The sequence below is a fragment of the Nycticebus coucang genome, chromosome 13, assembly GCF_027406575.1.
Source record: "Nycticebus coucang isolate mNycCou1 chromosome 13, mNycCou1.pri, whole genome shotgun sequence".
In the NCBI taxonomy this organism is placed as follows: domain Eukaryota; kingdom Metazoa; phylum Chordata; class Mammalia; order Primates; family Lorisidae; genus Nycticebus; species Nycticebus coucang.
In genome coordinates, this window is record NC_069792.1 from 102,080,500 (window position 1) to 102,101,478 (window position 20,979).

At 48.6% G+C, this 20,979-nt stretch overlaps 1 protein-coding gene across 1 annotated transcript in view; it reads left to right on the top strand.

Moving 5' to 3' along the window:
• Positions 1 to 935: 935 nt before the first annotated feature.
• IQANK1 (IQ motif and ankyrin repeat containing 1) overlaps positions 936 to 20,979 on the top strand; it is a 37,875-nt gene continuing 17,831 nt past the window's right edge. The window contains exons 1-2 of the mRNA XM_053558455.1: positions 936 to 1,186; positions 1,422 to 1,511. Of these exons, the coding sequence (XP_053414430.1) occupies positions 1,153 to 1,186; positions 1,422 to 1,511 (124 nt within the window). The 5' untranslated portion in view covers positions 936 to 1,152. The remainder of the gene's footprint in view (positions 1,187 to 1,421; positions 1,512 to 20,979) is intronic.

Consider the following 20,979-nt stretch of genomic DNA (forward strand, 5'->3'; position numbering starts at 1 on the left):
CCACGCCAGGGAGTTTATAGGGACTCTGCGGCGTGGTGGCTCACCCAGGCCGAGAAGGTTGACTAACGTGCTGACACAGTATACAAGACTTTACGGGCCACAGGCCTTGTTGGCCAGGCTGGGAGGGAGACTGAGAAACTGGAGGAGGCTGCTCTCAGCAGCTAGACCTCAGCTACATACAGCACCCAGCATGCCTGGTCCTGCCCTGGGCGGGTACCAGTGCCCCCCACCCGCCCCACCCCAGTTCCCCCGTCCCACCCCTGGTTGCTGGAAACTCAAACTGCAGGCCACAGTGCCAGGAGCTGCATCCTGGCTGCACTGACCATCCGGACCCAGACCTTCACTGGACACAGACAACCCCAACTCAACTGGCCAAGGGGCTCTCCCTTCACCCGTCCCCACCCCCAGCATCCCTGTGGGCGAAAACTGCACTCAGAGTTAGCAAGTTCAGAGGAGCCCCACTGGGCTTCCAGCTTGCCTAGGGTATTTTGTGGAGATGACAGACCCAATTGACCCAGAGAGGTGGACTTCTGCTCTCGGGCTCAGGCTGCTGTGTGCAGGCCACTGGAAGAGAATGGGCCCTCAAAGGCCCAGATAGCATTTTGTGGACTGATGGGGCAGAAGGAATCCTGCCTACTCCCGGGGGCAGGGTGGGGGCTACTGATGTCATCCTGGTTGGGGTCCAGCTGCCCTGCCCCCTGAAACCAGGGCCTGCCTCTAGGCCTGGGGGGGTGTGGGGGGCGGGGCGGTGCAGGGCCAGCCTCCAATGCTGATTCCTTGGGCTTCCTGTTGGGAGGTAGGCTCCAGATGGCCTCCTCCCCAGCATTTCCCCAGCCCGGGGCCACTGACTCACACCCACGCCCAGGGCCAGCCATCTCTGTCACACTGGCTGGACTTGTTAGTCTGGCCTGGCTTGCCCAGGGCACCACCTCCCAGTCAGCCCTTGGCCCTTGGCCCTTGGCCCTTGCTCGGTAGGCCTCAGGAGATGGACGCCCACTACCAAAGGAGCACTGAGTTGGACATGCAGAGAGGAGGAAGGGCCTGGGAGGGAAGTGATAAAAGTACTGGGTGGGGACAGTGTTGGGGGACAGGACCAGCAGGCAGGACTGCTGAGGTGTCAGCTGGTGAGGTCCTCCTGCCAGAGGCTGCATCATGCCCATCCCGTGGCTTCCGGCCCTGAGCGCAGGTGCATTTCTCCCCGCTGGCCCTCACTGGTCCCCCCACCCCCCCCAGGGCAGGGTAGTATTTGCTGCTAGAGGACGCTGTCCAGCTACTCATTAAAGGTGTCGCGTGCGCCTGCCTCATGAGCCAGCTGCGGTAGGAGCACCCTAATAGCCAGGACGCAGCAGCCTCATAAACGCCTCCTGAGGTGGGAGGCGAGCTCCCAAGCCTCCGCCGCGCTGACCGCCGCTTTCCTCCAGGGAAGGCCGAAGAGAGCCGCCTGCAGCAGAGGAAAACGCGCGGGCTGGCGAGGGACCCCGCGCCCAGCGACACCCCCAAGGCCCCGGCAGGTGAGAGTCCTCTGCCTGCTGGGGATGGGGCGGGCGGACCGGACTGGCGCTACCCTGGACAGCAACGCGACGAGCTGGGTGTGGGCGCGCGTGCACGTGCCCGTGCGGCGCCCCCGCCCCCCGCGCGCTCGACGCCCGCCTCCCGCCCGGTCCTCTCAGTGCTCGCTCCGCGCGCCGCGACCTCTGGTGGCCGGAGAGGGAGCCGGCCCAGGCGGCAGACGCGAGCGCTCCTCCTGCCGCGGAGCCCCAGCCAAGCCTCCCGGCCCCGTCTTCTCCCCATTGCTCCGCGGCCCCCACTCCGATGTCCTTCGCACTGCTCTCAGACCCGTGTCTTCAGCTCGCACGGTTCCCCACATCTGAGGCCAAACTCACCGCCTCTTCTGCCCCGCCCTCGTGCCCTTCTTCTGGTGGGCTCCCCCCAGGGACGCAATGTCCCCCCTTCTCCCGTACACTGATCGTTCTGCTCTCTCTTCTGCTTCAGTGCCACCAGCTCCTCATCCCCCATCACACGGTGCCCTCAACTGACCTCCCACTCTGCTGCTCTTGTCTATTCTCTGTGGGCGGGCAGCGTCCCTGACCCGTTCCAGGGTTGCATCGGACACTGATGCGTCCCTGCTTAACACTGGGCCGCCCGGGCTTACCCTCCAAAGTGTCAGCACTTCCAGTCACCTGCGCACCCCCACGCACCTCCAGTCACCTGCACATATCCCGAGCTCCAATCACCTACTCATAGCCCCAGCACCTCCAGACACCTGTGCACACCCCCAGTGCCAGGATGCGAAGCCTACTCTTTGTGCTAGGGACAGGGTGGACCACCAGAGGTCTGTAAAGTACTGATACTGCTTTTGTAAAAATTGTACACGTCCTGGATTTTGCGCAGTAGAGACAGAGTCCATGAAATGTAAGCAGAGCAGAGTGTGTAGGAATAAGTGACATCCAGAAGCTGGAGCTTTGGGCTTGGAGAAGAGACAGAGGTGAGGGAGGAGCAGAGCACATAGACAAGGCTTGGCCCTCAGCAGCCTGGTACAGAAGTATCTCTCTGTCCGGAAGGACAGCTCCACCCGGAGCTGTCTCTTTCTTCCCTATCTTGGTGTCACTTTCCTCATATCCAGGCTCCTGGTAAGAACACAAGAGGTCCTGATACTGCATTCAGCGTCAGGGAAGGAGGTGCAGACACCCCTCATTGAGCTTTCTGGGCAGTGGGCCCCTATTGAGTTCTCCAGAACAGCATGGGTGTCCCTGAGCCTTCTGCAGGCCATTCCCTTCCAAAGCCAGCGGTTCTGAAGTGGGGTAAAACACGACCAGTGAGTCTCAGGCCCTGCTATGGTGTTTCTTTTCGGTACAAAAGTTGTACCCAGCTCCTAACCAGTGGCACGTGGGTGCCAGGACTGCACGTTCAGGAGAAACGCGGATTTCCGTGGGAATAGATGAAGGGTGTCGAAGAAAAGTGCTGTCTTGGTGCGGTGCGGGTGTCATGCCTGTGATCCCAGCACTCTGGAAGGCTGAGGTGGGAGGGTTGCTTAAACTCAGGAATTTGAAACCAGCCTGAGGGAGAGTGGGACATAATTAGAAAAAATCAGCAGGGCATGGTAACTCATGCTTATAGTCCCAGCTACTCAGGAGCCTGAGGCAGGAGGATCCGTTGAGCCCAAGAGTTTGAGGCTACAGTAAGTTATGATGAGTCAGGAAGATCCCGTGGGCCCAGAAGGCCATGGCATTCCAGCCTGGGTGACAGAGTGAGACTCTGTCTCAAAATAAAATAAAATAATACATAAATAAATAAAAAGTGGGGGAAAGTGCTCTGTCACCAGGTGGTGGGTTCAGGGCTGGACACATACAGTTAAGAACATGTGTAACATCTGCCCTGTGGCCATAGCCATGAATCTCAGGAGCCCTAGGCATAAGTCTTGCTGTCTCAGAGGCTTCTTTGCAGTGGTCAGCATCACATGGACACACTATTTTTACACTCTAGGCCAGTGGTTCTCAACCTTCCTAATGCTGCGGCCCTTTACTACCGTTCCTGTGGGCCACGATCCACAGGTTGAGAGCCGCTGCTCTAGGCTATTCCAAGAAGTCCATCCAGAGAGCATCTACCCCCAGCCTCCTTGTAACTCCCTTCAGTCCTGTTTTCTCCAAGTTTCTGATTATCCATGTAAAGAAGTTTTGTTCAGTGTGGACAGTTTCTGGTCTAGGCCTAGATCAGTTGTTCTTGAAGAAAGGGTCTCATGTTGTTGGCGTGGCCACCATCCTTGCCACCATTGTCACTCTGTCCCTGGGCCTGCTGGCTGCCCTCTACAGAGCAGCCATGATGTCCACACATGGCTCTATTGACCCGCCCCTCCCCCGTGATGGACTCTCTCTAGGAGCATCATTACAATACCCAGAGCCAGCTCCATGAGCTTGGTCCCCTCCATCTCTGATGGGCCCAAACTCAAACCTTAAAAAAAAAAGTTTTGCTTTTTTAGAGGTGGGGTCTCTCCCTGTCACTCAAGCTGCAGTACAGTGGTGATGATGTTGCAATAGTCCTGGCATCGGTATTTTTTTAAATTTTGCTTTTCAGAGATGGGGTCTTGCTCTGTTGCCCAGAGTAGGGTGCAGTGGCACCATTACAGCTCACTCAGCCTTCAACTCCTGGGCACCAGTGATCCTTCCATCTCAACTACAGCTAGGACTACAGGCTAATGCCAACACTCCTGGCTACTTTTTCTTATTTTTTGTAGAGACGGGGTCTTGCTCTGTTGGGAACTCTTGGGCTCAAGTGATCCTCCTTCCTTGGCCTCCCAAAGTGCTGAGATTCTAGGCACAAGCTGCTGTGCCCAGCCTAGAATGTTTAGTGTTGGGAGAGCATCTACCTTCCTCTGCAATGTGAGAGCTTTGAGGCTTTGAACTTGACTTGGATCTGAAACTGGTTGGGAGGCTGATGGTTGGTGTCAGAGTTCTGATCAGCAGAGGCTGGTGGTTTTTTTCTGATAATACAAATTGAGTTCTTGTGTCACCCGCAGGCCAAGGCACCCTGACCACTGCCCAGTGTGGCACTTGTGGTGGTGCCACAGCCTTGCCTCTGACACATAACTTCTTCTGTTCTAAAATCTATTATCCCCATGGACATTAGGGCAATTGGTCCCAGGGCTGTCCCCCATGTCAGCTCCAGCCTGTGGAGCACAGAGCCCCAGAGGGGCTGGTGATTTTCTCATCCATGTACTTCTCGTTTTAGCAAGTGAGTGTCCTCCGAACCTTCCCAGGGATCCTCATCTGGTGGTCATTTTCTAGCTCAATATTAGCCAGTTCCTATAACTTTCTTTCTTTTTTTTCTTTTTGAGACAGAGTCTCACTTTGTCACCCTGGGTAGAGTACCAAGGCGTCATAGCTCACAGCAACCTCAAATTGTTGGGCTCAGGTGATCCTCTTGCCTCAGCCTCCTGAGTAGCTGGGACTATAGGCACTTACTACAACACCCAGCTATTTTTAGAGACAAGGTCTCGCTATGGCTCAGGCTGGTCTCGAACTCCTGAGCTCAGGCAATCAACCTGCCTCAGCCTCCCAGAGTGCTAGGATTACAGGCATGAGCCTAAATTTTTGTTTTGAATTAGCTGTTGCTTCAGAGCAGATTTGTACTTCTCTGCCAGTTTTGACTTTGGGCTCTGATTATTGGCCTAGGGGCAAGGAGGGGTGATAGGGACATCATCTTTCAAGGTACCTACCTACTTTGGGTGACGTTGGTCCATGGTCTACAGAAAGGGAGGATGCCTTCCTCAGCTGCGGGGAAGGGCACCTTGCTCCAGGCAGTGGGCCAGTGCTGCGGTGAGCCTCCCACTGGGCACACAAAGCCCCTTTGCTCCATTGGCCTCCCATTCTCCTTCTCATACCCCTCATTGGCAGAATAAAAAAAGGAGACACCTTGCAAAGGAAAAACTGTGACTTGCAGAGCCCTGGGTGCAGCATTAAAAAGCCCAGTAAAGAGGGACGGGTTTGGGACCGAGATAAGAGTTCCAGGGCTGACACAGCGCACCCCAGCCGGCCATCATCTGAGTGCGCTTCCTGTTATACCTGAAGTGAGTGGAATAGAGAAATGCCAGCACACTGAGTACAAATTAAGTAGGGGTCCTTCATTGGCTAGAGGTCAAGAGCAGGCTTACTCCTCAAAGCCTCTCGATCCTCAGAAACAGGGTTACAAACTTTTTATAAGGTGCCTTCAGTAGGGGAGGGGGAGTTTTTAACACAAGCCAAGTTTCATAAAAGCCACCACCTGCAAGGTTAGAGCGTAAGGGGAATGCTTACAAAGGAGAGCTGTGTTTTCACAGGGTTTTGCAGTTTTTGCTAAACTCTGCAGCTTTCAGCTGAGTTTAAAGGAGGAGTATTGAAAGCCCTTAGCAAAGTCCTTAGCAGAGTGGAGTAAGTCTGGCTCTATGTACAAGGTGGAGTTAGGGCATTACAGTCCAGGCACATCTCAACTCTCATGCAACATCTTTATGCTTCTTCCTAACAGAACACAACTGTCCTTCATACAAGGAAAGATGTTCTCATTATCTCTCTTTAAAAAAAAAAAAGGAAACCAACTCCCCGCAGTCATCCCTGCATTTCTGGGTAATAGTAATTACACCTCAGATTTATTGATGTCCTGCCAATATTTTCTGTAAGTTAAATACCAAACTGTAAAGTTTACCAACACCAACTACTTTAGATAAAATAATCAGAGTAGAAAAGAGGGGAAAAGAAATTAGTTAATGTATACATGAAAAGTAAAGAAAAAAATACAGCCACCACTGTCCTCAGTTCTGTGACTGGTCATGAGCTGTAATTGTTATCTATAATTTTCTCCTTTTTCTTCTTCTTCTTTTTTTTTTTTGTAGCGACAGAGTCTCACTTTATTGCCCTTGGTAGAGTGCTATACCATCACAGCTCACAGCAACCTCCAGCTCCTGGGCTTAGGCGATTCTCTTGCCTCAGCCTCCCCAGTAGCTGGGACTCTTCTTTCTTTTTATAAAGACTGTCTTGCCATGTTGGCCAGGCTGCACTTGAACTCCTGGGCTCAAGTGATGTGCCCACCTCGGCCTCCCAGAATCCAGGTGCAGGTGTCTAGTGAACCCTTTATTCTTCCGTTGACTGGTCTGCTCGCCCTTTGCCCTCCCCTGGCTTGGGCTTCTTACCTGAAGGGTGTGAATAAATAAGGTTCTTCCTTATTTATTTATTTTAGTTCTTTTAGTTTTTCATTGCCTTTGTTTTTCAGGTGTTTTTTTTTTTTTTTTTTTTCTGAGACAGTCTCACTATGTTGCCCTGGGTAGAGTACCATGGTGTCACAGCTCACAGCAACCTCAAATTCTTTGGCTTAAGCAGTTCTCTTGCTTCAGCCTCCCAAGTAGCTGGGTCTACAGGTGCCTACAACGCCCGGCTACTTTTTAGTTGTAGTTGTCATTGTTGTTTGGCAGGCCCCGGCTGGATTTGAACCCGCCATCTTCCAGTGTATGTGGCCGGCGCCCTAGTCGCTGAGGGAGCCGAGCTTGTTTTTCAGGTTTTTACTGCGGCTAAATACACATAAAATTTACCATCTTAACCATTTTTTTTTTTTTTTTTTTTGTAGAGACAGAGTCTCACTTTATGGCCCTCGGTAGAGGGCCATGGCATCACACAGCTCACAGCAACCTCCAACTCCTGGGCTTAAGCGATTCTCTTGCCTCAGCCTCCCGAGTAGCTGGACTACAGGCGCCTACCACAATGCCCAGCTATTTTTTGGTTGCAGTTCAGCTGGGGCCGGGTTTGAACCCGTCACCCTTGGTATACGGGGCCCGTGCCTTACCGACTGAGCCACAGGCGCCGCCCCATCTTAACCATTTTTAAGCACAGAGTTGGGAAGTATCACATACATTTATGATGGTGCAAACCGCCACCACCACCCACCTCTATAACTCTTTCCATCTTATAAAACTGAAACTTTTACCCCATTAAACACTATTCTCCATCCTTCCTCCCCAACCTCCGGTGCTGTAAATCACCATTCTATTGTCTGTTTTTATGATTTTTTTTTTTTTTGAGACAGAATCTCACTCTGTTGCCTAGGTAGTGACCCATGGTGTCACCGCTCACAGCAATCTCCAACTCTTGGGCTTAAGCAATCCTCCTACCTCAGCCTCCTGAGTAGCTGAGACTACAGGCACCCACCACAACACTGGGATAGTTTTTTCTACTTTTTAGAGACAAGGTCTTGCTTTTGCTCAGGCTGGTCTCAAACTCCTGAGCTCAGGTGATCCACCCGCTTTGGCCTTCTAGAGTGCTGGGATTACAGGCATGAGCCACCATGGCCCAGCTTGTTTTTATGATTTTTATTACTCTAAGTACCTTGCATAAATGGAATTATACAGTGTTTGTCTTTGTTGTTGTTGTTGCAGTTTTGGGCTGGGGCTGGGCTCAAACCTTCCACCCTCGGCATATGGGGCCAGCGCCCTATTCCTTGAGCCACAGGCACCACCCAGTATTTGTCTTTTTGTGATGGGCTTATTTGATTTAGCATCATGTCTCAAGGTTAATCCATGTTTTAGTGTGTGTCAGAATTTCCTTCCTTCTTAAGGCTGAATAATATTCCATTATATAGATTTACCACATTTTGTTTATTTATTCACCTGTGGATGGACACCTGAGTTGGTTCCATGTTTTAACTATTATAAATAACACTGCTATGAGTTGGGCATGGTGGCTCGCACCTATAATCCCAGTACTTTGGGAGGCCAAGGTAGGAGGATCACTTGAGCCTAGAAGTTTGAGGTTGTTGTGAGCTATGATGCCACTGCTCTCTAGCCCAGGCCTCGGGCGGTGGGGATGGGGCGGAATAGGTAGGTAGATAGATAGATAATTGCTGTGAGCATGGTGTGCAATTGTCTCTTCAAGGCTTTCAAAGGTTTTCTGTATCTACCCAGAAGTAGGATTCCTGCATCTATGGTAACTCTATTCTTTTTTTTTGAGACAGAGTCTCAAGTTGTTTAGAGTGCTGCTGGCATCACAACTCACAGCAACCTCAAACTCTTGGGCTTAAGTGATTCACCTGTCTCCGCCTCCCAAGTAGCCGGGACTACAGGCGCCCACCACAATGCCCAGCTATTTTTTGGTTGCAGCCGTCATTGTTGTTTGGTGGGCCTGGGCCACCAGTTCAGGTGTATGTGGCTGGCGCCTTAGCTGTTTGAGCCACAAGTGCGGAGCCAGTAATTCTATTTTTAATATTTTTAACAGCCCATACTGTTTTCCACATGGGCTGTACCATTTTGCATTCTCACTAACAGTGCACGAGGATTCTGATGACCCGACGTCCTTACTGATGCTCGTTATTTTCTGGGGTTTTTCTTTCTTTTTTTGGTAATAGTCATCCTGATGGGTGTGAGGTGGCATCTCATTATAGTTTTGATTTGCACTTCCCTAATGATTGATTATGTTGAGCATCTTTTCATTTGCTTCTTGGCCATTTGTCTATATCCTTCAGAGAAATGTGTGTTCAAGTCCTTAATCCACTTTTTAATTGGGCTTTTTGTTTGTTGTTGTTGTTAGGAGTTTGCTATATATTCTGGGTCTGACTCCTTTATTATCTTACACATAGATATATGATTTGCAAATATCTCCTCCCATTCTGTAGGTCATCATTTCACTCTGTTGGTAGTATCTTTATTACACAAAATTTTAAGATTTTGATGAAGTTCAGTTCAGCTGGCTTTTTGGGTGCTGTTGCTTGTGCTCTTTGGTGTCACATCCAAGGAATTGCTGTGAGTATGATATCATGAAGCTTTTGTCCCATATTCTTTTCTCAGAGTTCTGTGGTCTGAGGTGTCACATTTATTTTATTTTATTTTATTTTAATTTTTTTTAGAGACAGAGTCTTGCTTTATTGCCCTCGGTAGAGTGCCGTGGTGTCACAGCTCACAGCAACCTCCAACTCCTGGGCTTAAGCGATTCTCTTGCCTCAGCCTCCCGAGTAGCTGGGACTACAGGTGCCTGCCACAAATCCCGGCTATTTTTTTGTTGAAGTTGTCATTGTTGTTTAGCAGGCCCAGCTAGTTTTTGGTTGTAGTTGTCATTGTTTGGCAGGCCCAGGCTGGATTTGAACCTGCCAGGTCTGGTGTATGTGGCTGGCACCTTAGCTGCTTGAGCCACAGGTGCCAAGCCAGCATTTTTATTATTAATTAAAAACGTATTACTGTCTTAAATCATACAGAAAACAAAAATGGAATTAGAAGTTCGGGTGCGGTGACATACGCCTGTAATCCCAACACTCTGGTAGGCCGAGGTGGGTGGATTGCTTGAGCTCAGTAGTTCAAGACCAGCCTGAACAAGAGCAAGACCCCGTCTCTAAAAAAACTAGCTGAGCACTAGTCCCAGCTACTCAGGAGGCTGAGGCAAGAGGATTGCTTGAGCCCAAGAGTTTGAGGTTGCTGTGGGCTATAACGCTACAGCACTCTGCTAGGGGCAACAAAGTGAGACTCTGTCTCAAAAAAAAAAAAACAACAAACCTGGAGTTAGAAATGACTGTAGCAGTAATACTAGCTTTGATTACTGCCCATGCATTTGCCTTCCCTGAGATCTTTATCTCTTCATTCTGCTCTGAGTTACCATCTAGTGTCCTTCCCCGTCAGCGTGCAGGAGCCTCAGGAGCATTCCCTGAGGGGGAGCTCTAGTGATAACAAACTCTTTCAGCTTTGTTTATCTGGGGGATGTCTTAACTTATTCCTGCTTAATTTATTCCTTCACATTTGAAGGATAGTTTTGCTGGGTATAGGGTTGTTTTTTCTTTTAAACATGGGGCTTGGAAGAGAGGGACAGAGGGAAGGGAGGGAGCTGGAAATAGGATTCTTGGTTGATTGTGTTTTCTTTTAGTCCTTTAAATATATTGACCCTTTTCTCTTGATGTTTTTGGTAAAACCGTATATATATATATATATATATATATTTAATACATATATTATACACCCACTGCTTTCTGGCCTTCAAGTTTCCAATGAGAGATATGATAATTTTATTCAGGATCCCTTGTATGTGATGAGGGACTGCTTTGAGGACTGTCTCTAACTTTGTCTTTCCTTAAACATTTGATTATAATGTGTCTCAGTGTGGGTTTCTTTGAGTTCATCTCACTTGAAATTAGTCGAGTTGCTTGGATGTTTATATTCATGTCTTTCATCAAATGTGGGAGTTTTCAAATACTGCTATGAACTACAAAATGATACTGTGTCAATGACAGACTACATATATGATAGTGGTCCCATCATACTATAATGCTGCATTTTCCCTGAACTTTTTCTATGGTTAGGTGTGTGTAGATACACAGATACTTACTGTCATGTCATAGTTGCCACAGCATTTGGTACAGTCACATACTGTGCAGGTGTGCAGCCCAGGGGCATCGGGCTGTTCCACAGAGCCTAGGTGTGTGTTCTGCTGCACTGTCTAGGCATGTGTCAGCACGCTTTCTGATGTTCACACAAGGACCAAAAGCATTTCTTAGGACAGATTCCTGACATTAAACAATGCATGGCTGTGTTCTCTCTGCCCATTTCTCTCTCTTCTCTTTCTAAGACTCTGAAAATGCATATGCTGGTCTATTTGATGATGGCCCACCGATCCGTTATGCTTTGTTCACTTTTTGTTAATTTTTTTCTTTCTATTCATTGGATTTAATGATTTCCATTGTCCTATCTTTAAGATTGCTGGTTCTTTCTTCTGCTTCCTCAAATCTCTCTTTGAATCCTTCTAGTGAATTTTTCATTTCAGTTATTGTAATTTTCAGATTGTATATTTCTACATTTCTTTTTCAGGTTTTATATCTCTTTCTTGATATTTCTGTTTTGTTCATACATCATTTTCTAGACTTTTCCACATCTTCCTTCAGTTCTTTGAATGTCTTTGAGATAATTGTTTGAAGTCTTTGTCTAGTAGATGTGCCATCAGCTCTTTAGAGTTTCTGCTGATTTATCTTTTTCCTTTGAATAGACCATATTTTCTTATTTCTTTGTCTGGCTTTCACAAGCCAGCACAAAGAGTAAGCAAACCAGAGTGGGACTGGTGGGGAATGAAAAAATAAGACACATAAAAGATGAAGATCATACAAGAGATAAAAGTGATGGGGCTGGAAGGTCTGGTGCAGCTGATGGCTGTAGCCAGCACCCAATAGCTTTATTTATATAGTACATAGACAAGGTTGTTTATACTGACAATGTTGCAAATCAGCAAGGAAAGCAAGTGGGAATATTTTCATCTTATAAGGTTGAAGGGAGTGATAATACATGTGGTAAAGATTAACTTCAGGGAGAGAAGGCTATGCACTTTTAGGCAAAAGATAGAAAAGTATACAGGGGTGGCGCCTGTGGCTCAGTGAGTAGGGTGCAGGCCCCATATACCCAGAGTGGCAGGTTCAAACCCCGCCCCAGCCAAACTGCAATAAAAAATAGCCGGGTGTTATGGCAGGTGCCTGTGGTCCCAGCTACTCCAGAAGCTGAGGCAAGAGAATCGCCTAAGTCCAAGAGTTGGAGGTTGCTGTGAGATGTGACATCATAACACTCTACTGAGGGTGACAAAATGAGACTCTGTTTCAAAAAAAAAAAAAAATAATGGAAAGGTATACAGAAACTACCTGCCTTCTGGCAGGGGGAGCAAGGAGAAAGGACCATTGTTTTTTAGGAAGGGAGGAGAAGCAGTTTGGCGATGGCACCTTGAATGCACCTCCTGGCTGTGGGGGTCTGGCCACTGCACAATCCGCATGCCACATATGGCTTGTGACTTTTGTTTTTAACTGGACATGTGAATCTAATAACATGATAGCTATAGAAATCAGATTCCCCTCCTTCCCCAGAATTTGCTGGGGTTTTTTTTTGTTATTGTTAGGTTTTCTTTTTTCTTTCTTTGATTGTTGTAGGAAGTCTCTGTGCCAAGGATCAGCTGAAGTATAACCTTAATGTCTTCTAAGGTATTTCCTGAGCCTTTCCCTGGCACATGCAATCACTCAGTAATTTTCCTGGGACATGCAGTTTCTTTTGAATGTCCTAACCTGGCCAAAACTTAACATGGCCAGGTTAGGAATGTCCAAACCTGATGTTTCACTCCCAAAAAGGGGAAAAGGGGGAAAAGAGAGAAATGGCAGTGGGAGGAAGGACACCAGCCCTGTAAACCCTTGGAAGTCACTTCAGCTGGAGGGGAGGGGCTTGCAGCAGTGGAAGGTGGCAATGGCTGGTGACTGCTGCAGGTGTCTGAGCCTGGGGCCAGCAGCAACAACTGTTCATCTCCTGCTGCTTGACAGGTCACCACAGGTCTAGCGACTGCTTTATCGTCTCTCCATTGCTGTGGGCCAGGGATTCAGGCACTGCATAACTGGGTCTCTGGCTCACGTGCATGTGGGTGGAATTCGGCTTCCTGTGGGCTGTTGCATGAGGCCTCCATGTCTTGCTGATGTCAGTCTGGCAACATGGGCCTCTCCACAGGGAGTCTCACACCAGGGAGCTTAACTCTCACAGCCTGCAGGGGAGAGGGTCTGCTTGTTACAAGGCAAAGTAGCAACCTTGTGTGGCATAACTACTAGTGGCACCCAATCACCTTTTTTCTGTTCTTTTGGTTAGAAGCAAACCACAAGTCTCAGCTGCACTCAAGTAGAAGGGACCTCATTGGTCTTGGATACCTGGAGCAGGTGAACTGGGGGCCGTGTTAAGAGTCCTCCCCTCATAGCATCATACATAGGTCACTGATTCAAAGCATATACTGTCTCCTTAACAGGGAATGATACTTTTTCAGGATACAATCTCCCAGCTGGCACTGCAGCCACATCTTTGGTAGGCTGCTAAACCATTCTATTAGCGGCTACTTCTTTGGACAGGGTACATAGTAAGACCAGTGGATTCCATGGCATGATTTGTTCCTTAGTCAGCAGCAATTTTGTGTATATTATTATGATATGGAATAAATATTGTATATGCCCATGGTGACACTGGCAAAATCATTGCAGGCAAGAAGGACAAAATATCCAGAACATGGGCAGTGCCTGTGGCTCAGTTGGTAAGGCGTTGGCCCCATATACCAAGGGTGGTGGGTTCAAACCTGGCCCCGGCCAAACTGCAAAAAATAGCCAGGCATTGTGGCAGTTGCCTGTAGTCCCAGCTACCCGGGAGTCTGAGGCAAGAGAATCACCTAAGACAAGGAGTTGGAGGTTGCTGTGAGCTGTGTCACCATGGCCCTCTACTGAGGGCCACATAGTGAGACTCTGTCTAAAAAAAAAAATAATCATAAATATATATATATATATATATATATATATATATATATATATCCAGAACACATTCCTCCAGGGTGACCTTCCAGAAGACCATATAAAGCCCTTGGACGGTGGAAAGCATCCCGTGTGGTCAGCCTGTCACTAGATGGCTGGCTGGGCCCTGGGGAGTGGGGCTACACTGGGGGCTCACTGTTGGTCCCGGTGGTTGGAAAGTCAGGCATCCTGTGGTGGCAGTTGCACCCTTAGACTTGGGGTGAGGGACAGCCATGTTGTGGGGCCCAAGAAAGGCCGTCTCTGCGGCTGCATCTTCTCCTTACACAGGGGCACTGATGGAGCATCAGGGCAGCTGGAAGAGAGTGACAGCCACCATAACACATGGCCTCCTGTCCTATTGCATATCCCCAAATGGCTGTATTTGGGGAACGCTCACAGAGGAGCACAGCCATTGTCACATTTTATGCCAGCTGCCCACATCTTCTTTCCCAGATGTCCTCTCACCAGTCTTCCAACCCTGGCCACCCATTAACTACCACCATGGACAATATCAACATTTTCTTCTGCTATCTCTTAGTCCGGACAAGGTGGATAACCAGATCCACAGCTCAGTGTGCTTCCTGCTGTCAGGGCCGCCCTTATGAGGGTTGAGGCCTCAGTTCACTGTGCAGCTTGTGAGCCTGGTGGTCATGAGGAGCCTCTGTGATGTTGCTGTTGTGGGCAGAGGCAACACAGGAGGACTGACTGCCAGGGGCATCTGAGCCCCTGCTCTCACAGCTCCCTGTACCTTCAGGTCCTTCTCAATCCCAGTTTCTTATATTTCATCTCCATTAGATGGCGAGTTGCCCATGCACAAGCCCAGCCTCCTGGCTTAGTGGGTCCAGTGTGACCCAGTTCATGATGGCTATCCCAAAGTGTACAGTGATTCGATGTCCAGTGGTCAGGCACCCACTGTTTACTGGGGCTGCACTGCAAGCCAAGATTTGTTTCTCAAAAGAAGACTAGTTTTATGCAGAAGAGGGCATGAATTTGCTCTGAAACTCTAGGGTTCTGTGCTTTGATTTTCTTACTGGGTTTCACCACACACTCCAAACAGTATTCCTGTGTGCAACAGCCAGTTAGAATGTCCTTGGAGCTCTTGGGTCATGAGGCTTCCGTGGTCAGACAGGTTGCAGAGAGGCTGCTGGTCTGGCCCTCTCTTCTCTTGCACTGGAGCCCACTCAAACCTGGCAGTCTGTGAGTTACTCAGCAAGTGGGTGGAAGCACTCAAATGTGACATATTTGTTAGGTTGGCAACACTCAAGCACAACACAACACAAAAGCACACAGTCCTGCCAAATGTGACTGTGATTTCGGGTAGTGCAAGGTGTGGTACTTTCATCTTTTGGAGGAGATAATCTAACTTGTCCCTGGCCCTGGATCCCTGACACTTCACTGACATTGTAGGGCTCTGAGTCTTCCCAACTCACGAGTGTTTCACTGAGGCATCTGAGACATCTGCTACTTTCTGTTCATTATATCCAATCAGCATAATGTCCCGCATGCGGTGAGACACCAGCAACGATCTCTAGACTAGACTGTGGTAGAGAGGAGGGGAAGGACCTAGCAGTGAGACTAGAATGTGAGGGGATTTGTTTGGTCCTAATAGGTAAAAGCAGAGTGCTCTGGTAATACATGAAAATTATTATAGGGAGGAAAGCATTTTCCAGGACAATAGCTCAGTACAGGTTCCAGGGGTGGTGTCCATTTGATCCAGGAAAGATATCACATCTGGAACAGCAGATACAGTTGGAGTCCTCACTTGATCAAGTTCATAGTAATCCACAGATACTCTCCAGGACCAGGTCACCTCCACCTAGTCCAGACTGGTGGCTGAAGTGGGCGATGTGTGAGGTGTTAAAGCTCTGTGTCTTTCCCATCTTTCAGGGCAGCACTAACCCCTGCAGTCCTGCCAGATGTGGAGTGTGGGACCTGGTAGGAAAAGAGACACTATGGGGCTTCCATTTAACTTTTTATACCATGGCTCGGTGCCCATAGCTCAGTGTTTAGGGCGCTGGCCACATACAACAGGGCTGGCCCTGGTTTGAACCTGGCCCAGGCCTGCTAAACAACAATGGCAACTACAACTAAAAAATAGCTGAATGTTGTGGCAGGGACCTGTAGTCCCAGCTACTTGGGAGGCTGATGCGAGAGAATCGCTTAAGCCCAAGAGGTTGAGGTTGCTGTGAGCTGTGACGCCAGGCACTCTACCAAGGGTGACATAATGAGACGGTCTAAAAAAAAACAAAAAAAACTTTTTATACTGTGGTGACCCTAACTCCATGGGGCATCGTTGCCAGCTTCTGTGTCTTCCTAGTTACATATTCAAGAACTTGGGAAATAATCCTAGCATGTGTCCACAGAACTATCAGGCCCAGCAAGAGATGAACCTGGACCAAAATTCCACCTTCTGACCACAAGCCAGCGCCTAACTGGTGGCCACAGCAGTATTCTGGGGCCCCAGGAATTTGGCACTAGTCAAAATCAGGGTTTTGTGGTCCCTGAGAGGGCTGTGTGTGCTCTTCATTAAGGTGCGGCCACCCCAGGAAGTACACAGCAGAGCGGCTCCTGGGGAAGGTTGAAAGGAAGTCACTGCACGTCCTGGGGCGGTGCTGTGTGTGCCCCACTGAAGGGGACCAGGCTTCCTTTTCAACTGCAGTGATAATCTAGTTTACTGTAGTGCCCTTTCTGGCCATGGATCATGCCAACCTCATTTCCATTGGCTTGATGCTGTATCTCGGTGAGGCACACACCAGATCTGCATGTCTGTTAGGCACATTCTGGTACCAAGTATCTGTCTATCAGGATCCAGTCAGGAAAACAGAAAACTTGCTGAAGTTAAATATGAAGCATTAATATCAGGAATTGATTAAACAGCTGTTGGAGTCAAAGATAGCAAGAGGAGACACTAAACCCCCAGAAGGTGATTCCGAGGACCCGACGCTAACCCACCTAGGGCCAGAGGGCTGGGCTGGGACCCCCCAGGCTCGTCTCTGAAACTCAGACCTGGCTTTTTGTGTCGCCTCTGTCCCCTCTGCAGTGGTGGCGCTGGTGGCGGTGGTGGCAGAGCTGCAGGCGCCTTGCCACAGCCCGGAGGGGTCAGGCTGCACCTGCTGGCTGCAGGGCGGTGGAGGGGGGAGGCGGTGCTGGAGGCGAGCGCGACGGCGGAGTCTGAGACTGAGTGGAGAAGGATGGGCTGGCCGGGAGACCCGACCTGGCGACCAGCTGTGCCGGTCAGCACAAGGGTCCTCCGGGCTTTCAGGAGGGCGGGTAGCCTGGAACCGCGGGCTCACGCGGGCTTTCCAAAGGAGCGCTTCTGGCGCCCATAGTGGCAGCTCGGGTTCCGGGGAAGACAGGCTGAACCAGGGCTTGACTGGGAGGCCTCGTCCCAGAGCGGTGGCCTAAGGGGCGGAGAGGGAGCGGCGAGGCGTGACCCGCCCCCTGCGTCCGGCCCGGCCGCTGCTTGCCAGGCTCCAGCACCGGGTGGCCCCAGGGCCCGGGGAGCGGAGGGCCAGACGCAAAACCGCCTATCTCAGAACCATTTCCCTTTCCGAAACAGCTTTTGGATTTGTACTGAGTTTTATACATATTATATATTCAAATCTTGCAATATATCTTATTTCAAACAGTTGCAATGCTAACGGAGATAGTAATAACTCAATCCAAAAGAATTAAAAAATGTAAATCAGAACCAACAGCAACAAATGACAAATCATTCAAAATCCCACTTTTCAGAAATAGCAAATGTGTGAACATTTGATGAATATCCCAGATGTCTCTCTCTCTCTCCATGTTACAGGGATAAATTTACACCCAGAGGCAGAGAAAAATAACTTATAATGCAGAGATATTTTATACACCTCATTTTAAAAATAAAATGTTCATTTAAATTTTACAAATGAAAATAAACCAGTGAAGCTTAAGGAATTACTGAAAATGTGTGCTCAGTACACGTACAAGAGCATGTGACACACAGGTGCCTGGGTCGGGGTAGCAGGACGCACTGGCCAGCATGTCCCCAGCAGAGCCACGTTCCTGTCCTAGCCCCACATTTGCCTGGGCAGATAAACCCACGGTGACAAATGCGTTTATCATTTCCCTACTTTTAAAATATAATTTTTAAAAAATCACATGTCTAATACCTCCTTCAGATTTTCTTGTTTTAAACTTTACAAAAATGTCAAAAACACATATCGTCTTCCAAGACCAGCTTTTGCCTTTAAAATTTTGCTCCTAATGTTAATCCCTGATGTTCTGCTCCTTGCGGGTCCTTTATTTTCGCAGCTCTCTGATGCTGCAGGGTGGAGACATCGCCTCCGTCACCCACTCTGCTGCTGGTGTGACCCAGACGCCCCTGTGCATGTCTCTGTCGCAGACTCACACAGATCTCTCAAATGTACCCAGGAGCGGGACAATTAAACTGCAGGGCAGGTGAACGTCCCTGCTCTGGGAAGGACCCTGCCAAATAGTTTCCAGTGTTGTTCCCGAGCTCCACTTCCAACAGCTGTGTGTGAGACATCCCTTCTCACATCCTTACCTACTCTGGGGATTGTTTGAATTTTGCACAATTATTGGATATAAAATGACCCTCCATGGTAGTTTGTTTGCGTTCCATGGAATGTGTTTTCAAAAGTTTTAGTCCTCTGCAGGGAAATGCTTGTTTGTCTCTTTTGACCACGTCTCCATAGATGGTTCATTCTTTTCTTAAGGATTTGCGGGAGCTTTTTATCATCTTGTACATGTTGCAACTTTCCTTTCCAAGTTTATATGACTTGACTTTTCACTTTTGATATATGACTTTCAGATATGCAGAAGTTTCTATGTGACATACCTTGATTTAGCAGTTTTCTCCTTAATGGTATATATTGTTATATATTTTACGATTCATCCATGTTGTTTTATGTGGCTATGGTCCATTTTCGTGGCTTTTTAGTAGTCTATTATATGCATCTAACCAATTGATCATCCATCCTTCTGTTGATAGACATATGGGTTGTTTCTAGATGTTTGTTTTAAGAACACTTAGCATGAATTTTCTTGCAGATGTCTCCTGGTGCCTACATCCTTGCGTTTGGGGGGTACACAGCTGTGAGTCACAGGGAGTCTGTGACTCCCTGACTCCCTGTGAGTCACCAAGCTGCAGACTGAGTCCCTTCTACCCGCCACACAGGGTCACCAGCAATCTGTGTTGGCAGCCTTTTACGTTTTAACCACTCCAGTGGGCGTGAAGTGGTATCTAATTGAAGTTTTTTTGTTTGTCTTTTTTTCTAATTGAAGTTTTAAATCCTATTTCCCTGATTATTAGTGAGGTTAATCATATGTCCACATCTTCACTGGCCCCTTGGGAATGCCTTTTATGCATTCTCGTGTATTAGTTTGTGTACTGTGCTGTTGCCTTGTCCCTCACGGGTCTGTAGAATTTCCTAATACAGTCTGAATATGAGCCCTTTCTCAGTTATACACATTGGAAATACCTTCTCCCACTCTGTAGGTTGCCCTTTTACTCTCAATAGTATCTTTTTGTGAATAGATTTGTTTGTTTGGTTTTTTTTGAGACCCTGCTAGAGTGCAGTGACATCAGCCTAGTTCACAGCAACCTTGAACTCCTGAGTTAAGTGATCCTCCCTCCTTCCTCAGCCTCCAGAGTAGCTGGGACTATAGGGACCTGCCACTACACCCAGCTAGTTTTTTCTAATTTTTAGTACAGATGGGGGGGTCTCCCTTTTCCTCAGGAGGGCCTCTAACTCCCAACCTCAAGTGATCACTCTGCTTCAGCCTCCCAGAGTGTTAGGATTACAGGTGGGAGCCACACACCTGGCCGAACATACAGATTTTAATGTAGTCTAATTCGCCATCACCAGATTTCCTTTTCTTTCTGGGTAAGCCTTTTTTGTGGCATTCTTCTGAAGAAATCCCTGCTCCAAGTTCGTGAAGTTGCTCTCCTTTCACTACAGGTGTTACCGTTGGGGCTCTCTGGACCCATGAGTGGAGCAGTGGCAGGTGCCCCAGGGGATTGCCCCACCCCTGTCCTGCGAGCACCTTCGTCAGTCCTCACCCTGGGAGGGCTGCTCGGACCCCGCTCATTGGTCTGTCCCTTCTCCTCAGGAGAACATCACTGCTGTCTTAATGCTGAAGAGGCGTGACAAGTCTCATCACCAGAAGAGCAGGTCCTCTGCCTTGCTCCTCTTCAAGAGCCCTCTGGCCTTCCTCAGCTCCTCTCAGATGTACCCTGTCACCTTTCGTATAAACAAAACAACCGCCCACATGACCTTAATTCGGGTCCACTGAACCTGTAGCTCAGTGTGGGGAGAGTTGTCTCCTTTCCAGTAATAGTCATTCAGGGTCTGAATATGGCAGAGCTCTCCTTTCCTTTGTTTTTTTATTTTGTCTCAGTGTTTTTCAAACACTTTTTTTTTTTTTTTTAGAGACAGAGTCTCATTTTGTCGCCCTTGGTAGAGTGCAGTGGCATCACAGCTCACACCAACCTCCAGCTCTTGAGCTTAGGCCATTCTCTTGCTTCAGCCTCCCAGTAGCTGGGACTACAGGCGTCTGGCACAACACCCGGCTATTTTTGTTGTTGTTGTTGCAGTTTAGCTGGGGCTGGGTTCGAACCTGCCACCCTCAGTATATGGGGCCGGCACCCTATTCACTGAGCCACAGGTGCCGCCCTCAAACACGTTTTATAGAGGTATATGTGTGTGTAGATGTCTTATTAGATTTAATCCTAGTGTTTGATAATTGTTTACTTTTTTGTTTTCAACAAACTTTAGACTTACAGAAAAGTAATAAAATAGTACCGGGACTTTCCATCTACATATACCTCGCCCAGCTTCCCAAGGTTGACATCAAGGTAACTACAGTGCAAGCATTAGAACCCAGGAAATTGACCTTTGTGTGATACGATGAGCTAAAGGCTGGTTCAGATTTCACTGGTTTTTCCAGGATGCCATATTGCATCTATTTGTTTTCTTCATGTTACCCATGGTCTCCAAATGTCCCTAGAATCATCCCCTTTCTTCGTGATCTTGACACTTCTGAAGAATGAACTGGGGTATAGTGGCATCCACCCACAGTCCCAGCCACCCAGGAGGTTAAAGCAGGAGGAGCACGTGGGCCCGGGAGTTCCAGGCTGCAGTGGGCTGTGATCTTGCCACTGCACTCCAGTCTGGGCAACATTTCAAGACCCCATTTCTAAAAACGAAA